General features: G+C 48.5%; 1 protein-coding gene across 1 annotated transcript in view; it reads right to left on the reverse strand.

Annotated features, from left to right (window-relative positions):
• Positions 1 to 4886: 4886 nt before the first annotated feature.
• The window catches only part of HERC1 (HECT and RLD domain containing E3 ubiquitin protein ligase family member 1), a 215496-nt gene continuing 207419 nt past the window's right edge, over positions 4887 to 12963 (reverse strand). The window contains exons 75-78 of the mRNA XM_082852538.1: positions 12206 to 12458; positions 11604 to 11756; positions 8701 to 9006; positions 4887 to 5515 (exon numbers count right to left, since the gene is read on the reverse strand). Of these exons, the coding sequence (XP_082708664.1) occupies positions 5330 to 5515; positions 8701 to 9006; positions 11604 to 11756; positions 12206 to 12458 (898 nt within the window). The 3' untranslated portion in view covers positions 4887 to 5329. The remainder of the gene's footprint in view (positions 5516 to 8700; positions 9007 to 11603; positions 11757 to 12205; positions 12459 to 12963) is intronic.

Genomic DNA, 12963 nt, shown 5'->3' on the forward strand with positions numbered 1-12963 from the left:
AGGTGAGCTCATTAGTTACGAGGGAAACCAATGGAATGGCACGCCCCTCACCACCCCTTTGATAAGAACAGCCTCAGCTGGGGCCTGGGACAAGAACAAAGGAAGATCAGTCACGTCACGTGTGTAAGGTTTAGGTGAAACAGGCACTGGTCAGGCAGGGGATGTAAAGAGAGCAAGAGAACAGCCATCTTGAGAGGCCTGACCACACACATGGGTTCCTTAATTCGTTGCTCCAATATTGGGGAAACAGCAAGGAAAAAAAGACATTCTCATGGAGCTTATGTTTTACTGGGGGAAGAGACAGTAAGTAATTGGTGTATAAGGAGATAAGTACTGGGGAAGAGGGAAAATACAGGGTGAGAGGATATTTGGGAATTGCTGGAAAGGAAAAAGCAACTTAAAAGAGGTCGACCAATGTAAGCCCCATTGAGAAGGAGGCATTTGAGAAAGGAAGTGGGGGAGAGAACGGTGCAGAGTCTGGAGGAAAATATTCCAGACAAGAGGCAACAGCCTCCAGCGCAAAGGCCCCAGACAAGGAGCATGGCTGGTGTGTTATGGCTGGAACAGAGTGAGTGAGGAGGAAAGGTAAGCAGGAGAGGTGATGAGAAAAATAAGGGAGAAGAGGGGCCTCACCCAGGCCTCAGAGGTTATTATGAGGATGAAACGAGAGCTGGAGATCCCCCACTCAGGCCACCTCCAGCAGGTGCCAGGGCCCCAAGAAGATGACGGTGAAGGCCCAGAGGGGCTGAAATTTCTCTAGGCAGAGCCTGTGGGCAGGCAAACAACACCCTACCTCGCCCAAACCCCTCCAGGGACTGCCGAAGGCCTCAGTTGCTGCCCCTGGGCCCCTGGTTAGACCATCCCTTAGCCCAGAAACCGGTAACCGCAGTGACCCTGGACCGGCATAATCCTTCCTCATCCTTGTGTGGGGAAAGCCAGCCCTGCCAGGCCACCAGCTGCAGTGGAACGCGAGGGCCTACTACTAGCCTGTGAGACCCAGGTGTCCTCTGGGTGATTTTCTAGTTTACCCACCCTTGCTCTGAACTCTGGAGAGAGGCTTTGCAGGAAATTAATTTTTCAGCCACTACTGCAAACAATGTTGAAAGAAAGCTCAGGCTTCCAGGGACTTAAATGTTTGTTTAAAACAGAGCCACTTAAACCCCATGGCTTTGCTTTCATCATCTCTGATAAGCCCCAATTCCCAGAGGTCTTGTTTGCCCTAAGTTGGTGGTTTAGTCTGGGGGAAAAACAGGACCTGGTTTCTAGCTCTCCTCTGACCAAGGGCAGGTCAGCCCTCTTCAAACCTCGGCTTTCTTACCTGTATATTGGGATAGCTAGAGAATCTTGTTTGCAAAGTTCTCTTAAGGGTTATGAGACTGTGTTTGTAAAGCAAACAAAGGTTACTGTATATTCAGCTGGAAAGCAGGTAACCTACATTCCCCTGAGGTTCCTTTCCCCCCAGAAGCTCTTTTATAAATGAGGGTTAAGTTCCCCTTGATGCCTAGTAAACCCTCACGTACCAAGACTAGTGATCACAGAACGAAAGCTGTGCTGACAGTTGTGTCCAGCATGGTTTCTAGGGCTCCGGTTAGGCCCTGCCCCCTGCACAGGACCTTTGGGTCCCTGAGCCCAGGCCCATCTGAGGTACTCCTGGAAGGCAGACACTACTCTCCACGCTGCCTTCTAACAGTCCCTGTGCATTCACATCACCAGGCACTGAGCAAAGGCACTGGACAGAACACAGTGCCCTGGCTTAGTCTAAAAACTGCTTTCAAGGTCTTCTCTCAGATTTGCATAGAACAAGGGGCACTGCATGCTTAATTAATCCACCAATTCATTCATCTCACAAACATTTACTGGGTATTGGGCATGGGCTGGGCCAGGCCCTACCTCAAGGGAGTCACTCTAGTCAGAAGACATGCAGCTGGGGTTGAGGGGGGTTTTGAGCGCTCTCCCAGCTCTGCCAGCCATAACTCCTGACAAGTTATGACTTCTCGGAGCCTCCATTTCTCTGTTTGTAAAATAGGACCAGTACACTCTCTGTGACACTGTGCTGAGATTCTGTCTAATTGTGTACTGCCTGGAAGGCAGAGGGTAGGGAAAGGCGTCCTCACGTCCACAGGGGGCTAGAAAAGCCAAGTGCCCAGCAGAACCCACAAGAAGCAACACGTGATGGAGGACACGGCCTTTGAGCCGAGACTGGAAGACTGACCCCAGCTCCCATGAGGTTGGTACCAGCAGCAGGCACAGCTCAGGAAGACAGTCAGGAAGCCCAATGCATGTCCAGAGAAGGGCGAGCTGGGGGAGATGGGAGCCTGACCCATAGCCACTGGGAAATGGCTTGGGGATTATCTGTGCCCTCACAGCCTCCATTAGAACACACCAGAGTTTGCCCCGCTCCTGAACGCTAACTCTTTTCACTCTCAGTCGTGGCCAAGGCAGCCAAAGTGAAAGCTAGTGGGAGGCTGCAGAACCTCAGCACTGGGGCAGGACAGTGCCCCCTAGTGGGGGGCTGGCCCCAGTCACCACATCATACTGGCTAGTCGGCTGACCCTCAACGCCAGCAGAGGCTGGGGCCGCGTGCTCTGAGGTCAGGGGCTCCAGATTGCTCCCTAGGAAGCAGAGCCTGCTGGGGGGTACATTGTGCCCTGAGGCTTGTCTTACAGGGACACACTGGCCTGTTTTGGCACAGGCTGAATGTTTGCAGGGGGCTGACTGAGCCCCCTCAACTCCACCACTGGCGTGCTGACAGGAAGCCAGGACTCGCAGCTCTCGTCTGTAAGTACCTGGGATCCAGCACTTTCCCTCTCCTGACCTCAAATTCTTGGTCTGTAAAGGGAGAGATCATCTGATGCCTTAGTTCTACTATTCCTCCAGCTCTGGGATTCAATGCCCAAGACTTGCTTTTTGCTAAAAACCGAGCTTACCACATACAGGTTTCATCTCACTGGCAGTGCTGGGCAAAGGCCCAGAAAAAAGCTGCACCTTGAAAGGGCCTTTAAGGAAATCTAAAGGCTAGGGGGCCAAAGTTCTCTTGAGACTTTTTAAGGGTGATAAAAACTGCAAGGATTTGTTAACTGAATGAGTCTAGCAAAAAAAAAAAAAAGGCCTAAGCCTCTATGGGGGTTGAAAGTGAACTATGGGGGAAAAAAATAGGGGCACTAGGCTCATTTCAGCTCCTCACATCAGGGACTCACACCTCCTCCTCTCTCCCAGAGCTTCCAAAGTTCAGAGGACGAAGAAAAATGACAGGTTTCCAGCAAAGAAATGGCATCTGTTATAAAAGCAAGGTGTCTGTGCAGGTCTTCCTCGCAGAGTTAGGCCTCCTGAGGAGCCGCCCCTTAGGCCTGACAGGTGGGGCCTGAGCATCAGCCTGCTGCGGGTGCCCTTTCCCCTGAGTCCAGAGGGAACTGCGGCAGCAGAGCCCAGAGCCTCATGAAGGTCAAGGCCTTCTTGTGATTTAAAACAGTCTGAGACTGCAGACGTAGCCTTCAGCTCGGCACACCCTCAGCCCAGCCCACCAAGGAAGAGGGAAGAGGTACTTGTCACCGGGAGCCAGCCCAGAAGGCCCGAAGAGACCCCTTTTGGCGTTGTCCAGGATCTCAGCAGCACGCAGAGGCCGTTCTTCGCTGAGAGAAGTTCCCTCCTGGCCCAGAGGCCCGGACAGTGCCTTCCCACCCCCCAAGTGAGTGCTTCAAGCACAAAGACCTTCACCGCTGCTTCTGACTGAGCTCTCAGATCAAGTATTAAAGGCTCAGAACCCCCTGGGGGTCCCCAGAAGCTGTGGTCTCCTTCTGAGACACAATGCCAATTGAAGCCTCTTTTCCATAAAAATGAAATGTCTTCATTCTAAATATTATTAGATACACTCACTGGGAAATATCCATGCACCACATCATTTTAGCCAACAAAACCACATCTTCCTTCCAATTTCTCTTCACAAACACACACCTTTTACCTTCCTGGTGGAAAACAAGCGCCTATAAGGCTCTCTGGCACCTCATTTGAGCAGGCTGTCAGCCCTGACCTTGTCCATGAAGTACACTGGAAGTAGCGTGCGGCATGAACTTGTAGTGGATGAAAGAGAGGAGCCACCCAAAGGCTGTGCCCTCTCCCTGTTCCCACTCGCAGAGCCTTCACAGCTGCTCTCCAGATAGCCCTTTCTCCCAGGACCACATGCTCATTCTGACATGCCTGAGCAAATGAACACATCGCCCAGGGCCTTCAAAAGGCCTGGGTTTAAGCACCAAGGATGTAACCCCTTCCCCAGTCCCCTGCACAATTCCCCACCATCATTCAAGGACATAAAAGCCACGCATTAGTTCTCAAATTCATTCACACATTCACATGGTCACTCATTCATGTACGCTAAGTGCCCACTTGGCTGCCCTTCCAGGGTAGATGACACGTTATTGCCAACTGCCCCGCTCTTTAATTCCATCACTGGATCCGCTGGCTCCTCAAAGGGCGGTGGCGGTGGGCAGTCACAACTATATCACTTTAGTTAGTTTCCTCCTGGCCTAGTAGAGCTGCATCCCGTACCAGGCATCCTGGGGCTGTTCAAGAAAGGCTCCTATTAGCGCGTTACACGTTAAGCCAGCTACGGAGAAGGAGGAAGCATAGTGCTAAAGGATGGACACAGGGACCCTGTAGTGAGGGAACACAGTGAGAGACCAAGGATGACAGAACCAATAAACACAGGAGCTTTCACCTCAGGGGGCTGCTATACCCACGTGGCCCTCTGCTCTGTCATTTCCAAGCAAAGCCCAGTGTGAAGGAATGTTTCTGATGAGTCAAAAAGCTGTCGGAGTGCAACTAGTCTGAAAGCTCATTCTCTCTTCATCAAAGCTCCAATAACAAAAGCAGCCCATGCACTGATTCCTGAATTGGCTTTATTTCTCTGCATAAGGAACCCTGCACAGGCAATTCAAATTAAAACAAAATAAATATATGAATATTCATGTAAAACTGTCCTTTCTAATGAACAATTATACACAATGTACAATTTCATGTTCACTGGGTGGGTTTACAAAAATGTACCATTCCCAACTAAAAATGCACCGAAATGGTTCCATGCAAACTTATCAAAAGTGACCACAAATATGGAGGGAAAAACCTGACTTAGAGCACTTTGTCTTTTTTTTGTACAATCACAGAAAAATAAAAACATCTAATTTCTTTGTTACATTTAGAGTAACTAAATGTGGCCACTGTTTATAATGTTGGTTTATGTTCCTAAAACATCTATTAGTTACCATAAAAGTGTATCAGCATTAAGTTGGAAGTGAGCATTATCGAGAAGAAGGAGGGGCGACGGCACCCTGGGTGGTCAGTAGTCAGTGTCGGAGCCCTCAGCGTTGTCCACGTTTCGCGAGAGCATGTAGTTGTCCATGTCGATTGAGCGGCAGTTGTTGATGGCGTAGCGCAGGCGCTCAGCCATGACCAGCTGGCTGGAGTAGGGCGGCAGTCTCAGCTGGAAGAAGCAGGTCTGTGAGGTAGGCAGACTGTCGTAAGGCTGTGGAGAGAGAGACCCAGAGCCATGACTGCAGCACTGGGGTATCATGGGGGGAGCAGGGCTGCTCATCACCACCACCCCCAAAGTCAGGAAAGCACTTCTCCCTGCCTTCAGGGGGGCTCCACGGACATGACTGACTGCACGGCCACCTGGAGAGCAAGCAGAGACTTGGCAGTGGTAGGAAGAGTGCAGGCTCTGGTGTCCTGTGGCCATCTAGCTTTTGGCGAAGATGCTTCTTTCCTCTCCTCACTCCTCCAAAGCCCTCATGTGTGAAATGAGAATGAGCCCTGACTGGCAGGGTTACCTGGTAGAACACACTTCGCACAGCGCCTGCCACAGCGTAGGAGTGCAACAGAGGTTGTTCCCTTTCACCAAGAGGGTGCAAACTTGAAGCTGCTACAGGGATTCCCCCAACAGAGCCAGTGAAATGGAAGGAACAACTGTAAGGGAGTCACCACACTCCTCCTCCCCTCACCGTCCTCCTAGTGAGCATTCTGCCATCCTTCACCTGCCATGGCCACCAGCACACCGCTCAGATGAGGAAGGAGCAGTTAATGAAATCCCAGCCCAGCCCTTTAACCGATGGTGATGCAGTCGTTTAAAATGATAATTATGAAGATTAGCAGCAAAACAGAAAAGTGCTGGAGATAGACTGTTAGGTGGAAAAAGCAGAATACAAAATTCTAAATGCGTCATGCAAAAATGTATATGCCTGATGAATTACACAAAGGTGAAAGTGAAAATGGCTACCGGTAGGAGGGACAGGATTCCTGTCCCTCCCCGCAAACACTGTCCTGCCTTGCAAACACAACTATTTCCCAAACTATCTGTAATGATAATGATTTACATTGTTTTTATAATTTTTTAAAAAATGAGTTTTTAAAAAAGAACCTGCCCTCTCTTTCTCGTTGAACTCCTTGAAACCAGCCCTCCTCCTCCTCGGAACTCGCCATCAGGTGAGTGCATTTCCGAGAGGTGGGAGATGGAGGGCCCAGAAGCTTAGCTGTGCCAGAGCCAGTGATGAATGCAGAAGACCCTCAACCCACAAAGACATTAAAGGGGAATGTCAACAGGTGGCTCTGATTTGGAAACGAGAAATGGTTGAAAAGTCACAAAGCAGAGACCCATAGTGGTCAGTTTTCTGAGGCTAAAACCCCTGAGGCAGGGGATTAATAGTGGATTAACTCCTGGGATGGCAGCGTAGCCCAGGACAGATACGAGGCAAGGCTTTTTGCCAGAGCTGAAGAGAAGCAAACCATTTCCTCCTCCCCATCTTTCTCTGAAGCAACAAAACAGATTTACAACTTATGGTTTCTGGCAAGTCCCATCGAAAATTTACAGAAAGGCTCTTTTCATAGCCTTTCCTGTGCATGGCCTCTCCAGCAAGCCCAGGAGTGGAGCCCAGGCAGGCAGCCTCGGGAGGCAGCAGGGGAGGGATGGCTTTGACTACGGCAACTTTGAAGGGGTAGTTACAGGAAAAACACCAGAAGGGCAGAGACTGAAACCTGATGAAACTGGTAGGATGGGCCCTTGAGTGAGGAGGTCCTACCTTCCTTACTGTTTCCGGAATAAACACCATGGGCCCTGCTCAGGGGACTGCCCAGCTCACGGCGGGTGGAGGAGGAGAAAGAGGGAACACAGACACGTCTAACTTAACGTTAGGTTCGAGGAGTGTACCAAGTGTCCAGGAGATGGATATAAGAAGATCTAAGTCTGCCTGGAGGAATAGTCAGGAGGCATAGGAAAGCATCCAGGAGGGCTTTCTGGAGGAGATGACATTGGTATTGGGCTTAAACGGTGCTTGCCAGGCATAGATGGAAAGGGATGGGAGGAGAACTTACTAAAGCAGTGGGAATAGCCTGCACAAAGGCAGAGACATTTAAAAACAGTGTGACCTTGGGAGTTCCCTGGTGTCTTAGTGATTAAGATCCCAGGCTTTCACTGCCGTGGCCTGGGTTCAATCCCTGGTTGGGGAACTCAGATCCTGCAAGCCATGTGGTGTGGCCAAAAAAAACTCCCAAAACAAACAAACAAAAAACCCCCAAATAAAAAACAGTGTGGTCTGTCAGGAGAAAGGCAAGCAGCCCACGATGGCCAGAACATAATAAGCATCAAGAGGTGATATCAGAAAGCGGGGCAGAGGCCGGACTGTGGAGGTGTTGAAGACTGCTAAGGTGGCTGGCGTTTATCCTGGAGTCAACACAAGGGGCCGCTGAACGGTGTGAAAGGAAAAGAGTGACGTGGTTAGAGAGGTGCTTGAGAAAGATGACTCTGGCAGCAGTGTGCATTTAAGCCTCTAAGCCCTTTTATTCCTAAGCCATCTGTCAAAACAGCAGCTGGGCTGGAGCTCTGCAGCAGGGACCTTTCATCAGGCTGCAGGGAAGCTGCACTGCCTGCTCCGTGATGCACGCCACGCACGAAGCCACAGAGCACGTTACTGCTGCTCCCTGTGTCTTCACGTTCCTTCTGGAGCATGTGCACCAGTTAATGGTTAGTATCTTCATGAAAACAAATAAACAAGACCGTGTCCCAGTGCAGAAGTCACACAACGAAAAGGCATAGGAAATATGAGGCAGAGGCAACATGATGACACTTCTGCCAAGCTTAGCTTGCATTCAGGAAGTTACTGGAAGATTCAGTGAAGGTTGTTGGTTGTAGTGTGCTTTCTACATCCATTTAGGACTTTTTAAAAAAAAATTAATTTATTTATCTTTAATTTTATTTATTTATTTATGGCTGTGTTGGGTCTTCGTTTCTGTGCAAGGCCTCTCTCTAGTTGTGGCAAGCGGGGGCCACTCTTCATCACGGTGCACGGGCCTCTCACTATCGCGGCCTCTCTTGTTGCGGAGCACAGGCTCCAGACGCGCAGGCTCAGTAATTGTGGCTCACGGGCCTAGTTGCTCCGCGGCATGTGGGATCTTCCCAGACCAGGGCTCGAACCCGTGTCCCCTGCATTGGCAGGCAGATTCTCAACCACTGCGCCACCAGGGAAGCCCCATTTAGGACTTTTTAAAATTGAAGTTATGTGATGTTTCTAAACAAGTTTTTGTGCTTGATTTTTTAAAAAAGTCTGGAAATTCCAAGCATTAATCCTGAATTGGCAGGCCTACTTGAAGCCGAACATGCAAGCATCAAGGAAGCAATAAAGGCACACATTACCAAGGAAGAAAAAACATCTTACTTACTCTATCAACCTTCATGATCTGAAATCTCTGAGAAATATCAGCAGTGTTGGCTGGTAGTCGAGATCTTCCAGACACAAACCTCATGAAAAGCACCCGCTCCTCGTTGGAGAACTCCTCCAGCGTGTGCCAGAACCACTGCACCAGCTGATGTTGCTCATCCACCTCCCGGTACCGCACCACTTTCTTCAAGACTTCTACAGAGATCTCGGGCATCCCGCACACCATCTGCTCCAGCTGCTTTGCTGTGAGGAGGGACAGCAGCGGCACAGGGACGATCCAGGACATCCCTTCTCGGACCGCGGCCACCTGCTCCCAGGAGAGGTTGTTCATTCAATGTGTGCGCATAGACTGGGCACCCACAGTGGACCCAACTGGGCCGGGCACCTCGTGCGTGCTCATCTTCTCCCAGGCCCTCTACTTGTCCCTCAGAACTGGCATGACTGCACACGGCCCAACCTCCTTGCCTCTGACCCTATGTTAGAACTTCTCCCTGCCTGTAGGACTCATACACTCCTTCCTGTCCCAGTTCAAGTCAATCCAGGAGCCCACCTTCCCTGCCCCACAAAATCCCAGCCCACTGGGGCCTTCCCTAATGCCAACCACACTCCTAATCACACACGGCCATGGGCTGTTAAACTGTGCTATGTGGGATACTCTGTCTTCTCGTCAGGGTAAGAAGCTCTTGGAGGATGGGTCTAGAGCTTCTACTGTTTTTGTAATTTATATTTTCTTTTGAAAACAGTTATATCCTTTTTGTAAAAATCATTTGTGCTGATTGTAAAAGAAAAAAAAAAAGTACAAAGAAGAAAGTAAAACTGAGACATCCTTTTGTAGGAAGGCCGCAAAAAGGACAGAAAAATTGATCAGGAGATGGGTTCTGTACCCCAGCTCCACCACTTCTTTTACTTTAATTTTCTGATCTGAAAAATAAGGTAAGTAATTGCTGCTCCCATGATTATGACAGGTATTTTAAATGAGTCTGTGTGACTGGGCAGTTAGCCCCTGTTAGCACAGTGCAGAGAACAGGTCAGTCAAGGGAATGCCGCAGGGGTGCTGCCAGAGGCTGCCACACAGTCTGTTTGGCAAAACCCCTCCAAGGCTGTGCAGTAGTGCGTACTCTACACACAGACCCATCACTGTTCCAGGTTTCTTTCATAAATAACTTCTCCACTCTTGGCCAATTCAAAACCATCTACCACAAACAAGACCAAACCAGAGAACCTGAACAGGAGCCACACCTCGAGGAAGGCCCTGGAGTTATGATTGTACCAGGTTGTCATGCCCAGGGCTAAGGAACGGAGTGGCAGTGAGGGCAGTCTCTACTGATAGTAAAGGGAACACCCCAGCCAAAGTCTGCCAAAAAACAAGCTGTTTGCCTGGAAGGATAAAAACCAAAAGCTGTCTGGAAAAAAAAAGGCTGAGGTACAGGGATGGCTGCTTGGGTCGGGGACAACTGGGGACAGCTGGGGGAAGAATACAGGGTTCTAAGAGACAAGGAGGAAGTGAAAAGAGGAAGATGGCCTTGTTACCCAGAAAGCAACAAAGCCAGGGCAGAGCACAGCTGATGGACAGCAGGTCAATCTGACCTTCATAGGAAAGGCCAGCACAAGAGCCTGGACACCACAGTTAAACCTGGTTTGCGATCCTGGCTTTGCCTTGGGCACATCACTTCACTTCTCTGGACTCCATGCATTCATTTGTGAAATGGTGATAGTAATTTCTCTCTCTCAGAGTAACTATGTGAAAAGCCACACATGCGGGTGCCTGGTACCACATCTGGCATGCAGAAAGTGATCAGGAAATTTTGGGTCAGTTATTCAGTCTGTAAGGAGTAAACATATTCAAGAACTAGAGACAAACCCTAAGCCCTGGCTGTGTAAACAACATTGCTGACAGGATCCACCCTTACTAAGCTAAAGGGTATAGTTTTCTGACTGGACTTGGCCCAAAGTCAGAGTCAAAGAAGGAACCAGGAGTGAAGGGTGTAGAATATATACACTTCAAACTACTACACAGCCTCAGAGCCTGCATCTAGCTCCTGAGAAGAACCCAACATATTCTGCAAATAAGGTATTACTGAAGTGGCTATGAAGGATTGTATAACCAAAACCACCACTTCTGGACACAATATTCATTTCTGTGGTCACTCACCATACTCCCATCATTTATTAAATGCTTACTACATATCAGCATAGAACAAGACTATATAAGTTATATATATGAAATACATTTTTCATTCAATGTCTCACACACTAATTGAAGAAAAAAGACCCAAACTCTGCAGCCTAATTCTTAGACCACAACACAGAAGTATGTGATATCTTGAGGAATTTCTAGGTAACAAGAAAGATATGTACAGACCTGGAGGCAAGTCTGTCCAGAGAGGAGATGCATTCTCAGCTGGGGCTTGAAGGACTGCAGCAGGAGGGGGAAAGAGGCACTCACGTGGGATTGCAAGGCCAGTGTTTATGGGTTCATTCACATGGACCCCGACTGACCAAGCTGGAGTGGGACACTGGGTTGGGGGGCAGTAAGAAATGAAGACAAACAGGACAGAGGAAGAGTGAGAGTGAGAAGGCAGGCTCTGAAGGCCTGGGGGAGGGCTTGGCCTCAATCTACCAGTGACCAATTCAGGGCTCACCTAAGGCCTTGAGTGAGGAGACAGCAGGCCCTGAGATTACGCCTGAAAAGTCTCTGAAAAGGGACTGAAATACATTGGGTTGGCCAAAAAGTCTTCCATAACATCTTATGGAAAAACCCGAACGAACTTTTTGGCCAACCCAATAGATGCTGATTAATCAACACAGTGAATTCATATGCCAAAATTCAGTAAAAACCAGACAGCTCCTGCTTGGAGACAAATGCAAACATTCATATGCACCTCCCAAAATGTTTCATCTCACCTGTCGGTCCATTTCATGAAGTCGATATTCAATGGCCCTCTCCACATACTCCTTCCTATTAGAAAACGTGAGTGGGATACTATTTCCACCAGGGATTATAGGAACCATTTTGCCATCAGCGCTCTGGCCAACAAAAGAATCAAGAGGAATCATCTGAGAATAGAAGAAAAAAGAATTTTTACTCCATGGTAGAAATGACCACAAAAAGTATGTTACACACAAATACAGAAAAACATTAACAATATCAAAAATTTTAAGGATGAAAACAAGGCAACTGAGATAACTGATCAGGCTACTTGATCAGCAGAGAGTGCTGACTCATCTGGTTGTAATTAAAAATGAGGTTGAATCTCTCTGCCTCCAAATCAGGTTTGATGAACTCTGGTCAACCCAGGCCTCCCTCTCCACCTGGGTTCTCTCTGTCTGGGTGCGGGAGCTGACTCTCTCAGCAGTTATTTAAACTGCTGGGTTGAGCTGCTAAGCGCAGCAATGGCATATGGCATGGGTAAGCCAGACAGCAAATGGAAGACCATACCTGAGCTTTACACAGAAAAATTCTAGTCAACACCAACAGAAACATGAACCAGCCAGGACTTATTTACCTCATGGAAACTCTCCTCGGTAATCCCACTGTCTTCAATGTGAAGAATGCTGTTGAGAGTCTGCACGTAGAGCAGATCCACCTCCTCCAGGTCTTCCAGGGTGAGTGGGACGCAGCACAGCTGCTTCCACACCAGAGGGGCTAAGTGGAGGTCCAGAGGCTTCTTTGTGCGAATGGCAACCCCCATTAAAATTCCCAAGAACTTAAACTGCATTAAGTGTTCATCGAGGCAGGCAGAAGGGTTAAAAAGGAACCTGCAGAATTAAAGGAACTATTTCAAACAAGGCTGTCCTCATTTTTATTAGAAATAAGTTATCAAACGGCTATAGCATTAGTCTAGACCTGTGCTGTCTGATATGGCAGTCATTAGCCGCATGTGGCTATTTAAATTAATTCAATAAAATCTAAAATTCAGCTCCTATAACCACATTTCAGGCGCTCAGTAGCCACATATGGCCTATCGCTATTGTTCTGGACAGCACAGGGACCATATTTTGAATTATTTTTAGAAGAACCATAAGAAGATAAGTGAATGATCTATTAGTCCTTAAGCTACCTGCTCAAGGGTGCCCTATTTCCTAAAATCATTTCATTTATCATTTACAAGTCCATGAAGCAGGATCCAAAATTCAAACTTCGACAAATAAAGGAATAATACATAATTGCAAATACTAACTGCTGTGATTGGACAGCATATCAAAGGTTTTCAATGAATTTTAATTCGTTGAGGGAAGGCCATGTAGGCCTTCAGAAACACAA

This window comes from Leucopleurus acutus (assembly GCF_964270905.1).
Source record: "Leucopleurus acutus genome assembly, chromosome: 1".
NCBI classification, from domain to species: Eukaryota; Metazoa; Chordata; class Mammalia; order Artiodactyla; family Delphinidae; genus Leucopleurus; species Leucopleurus acutus.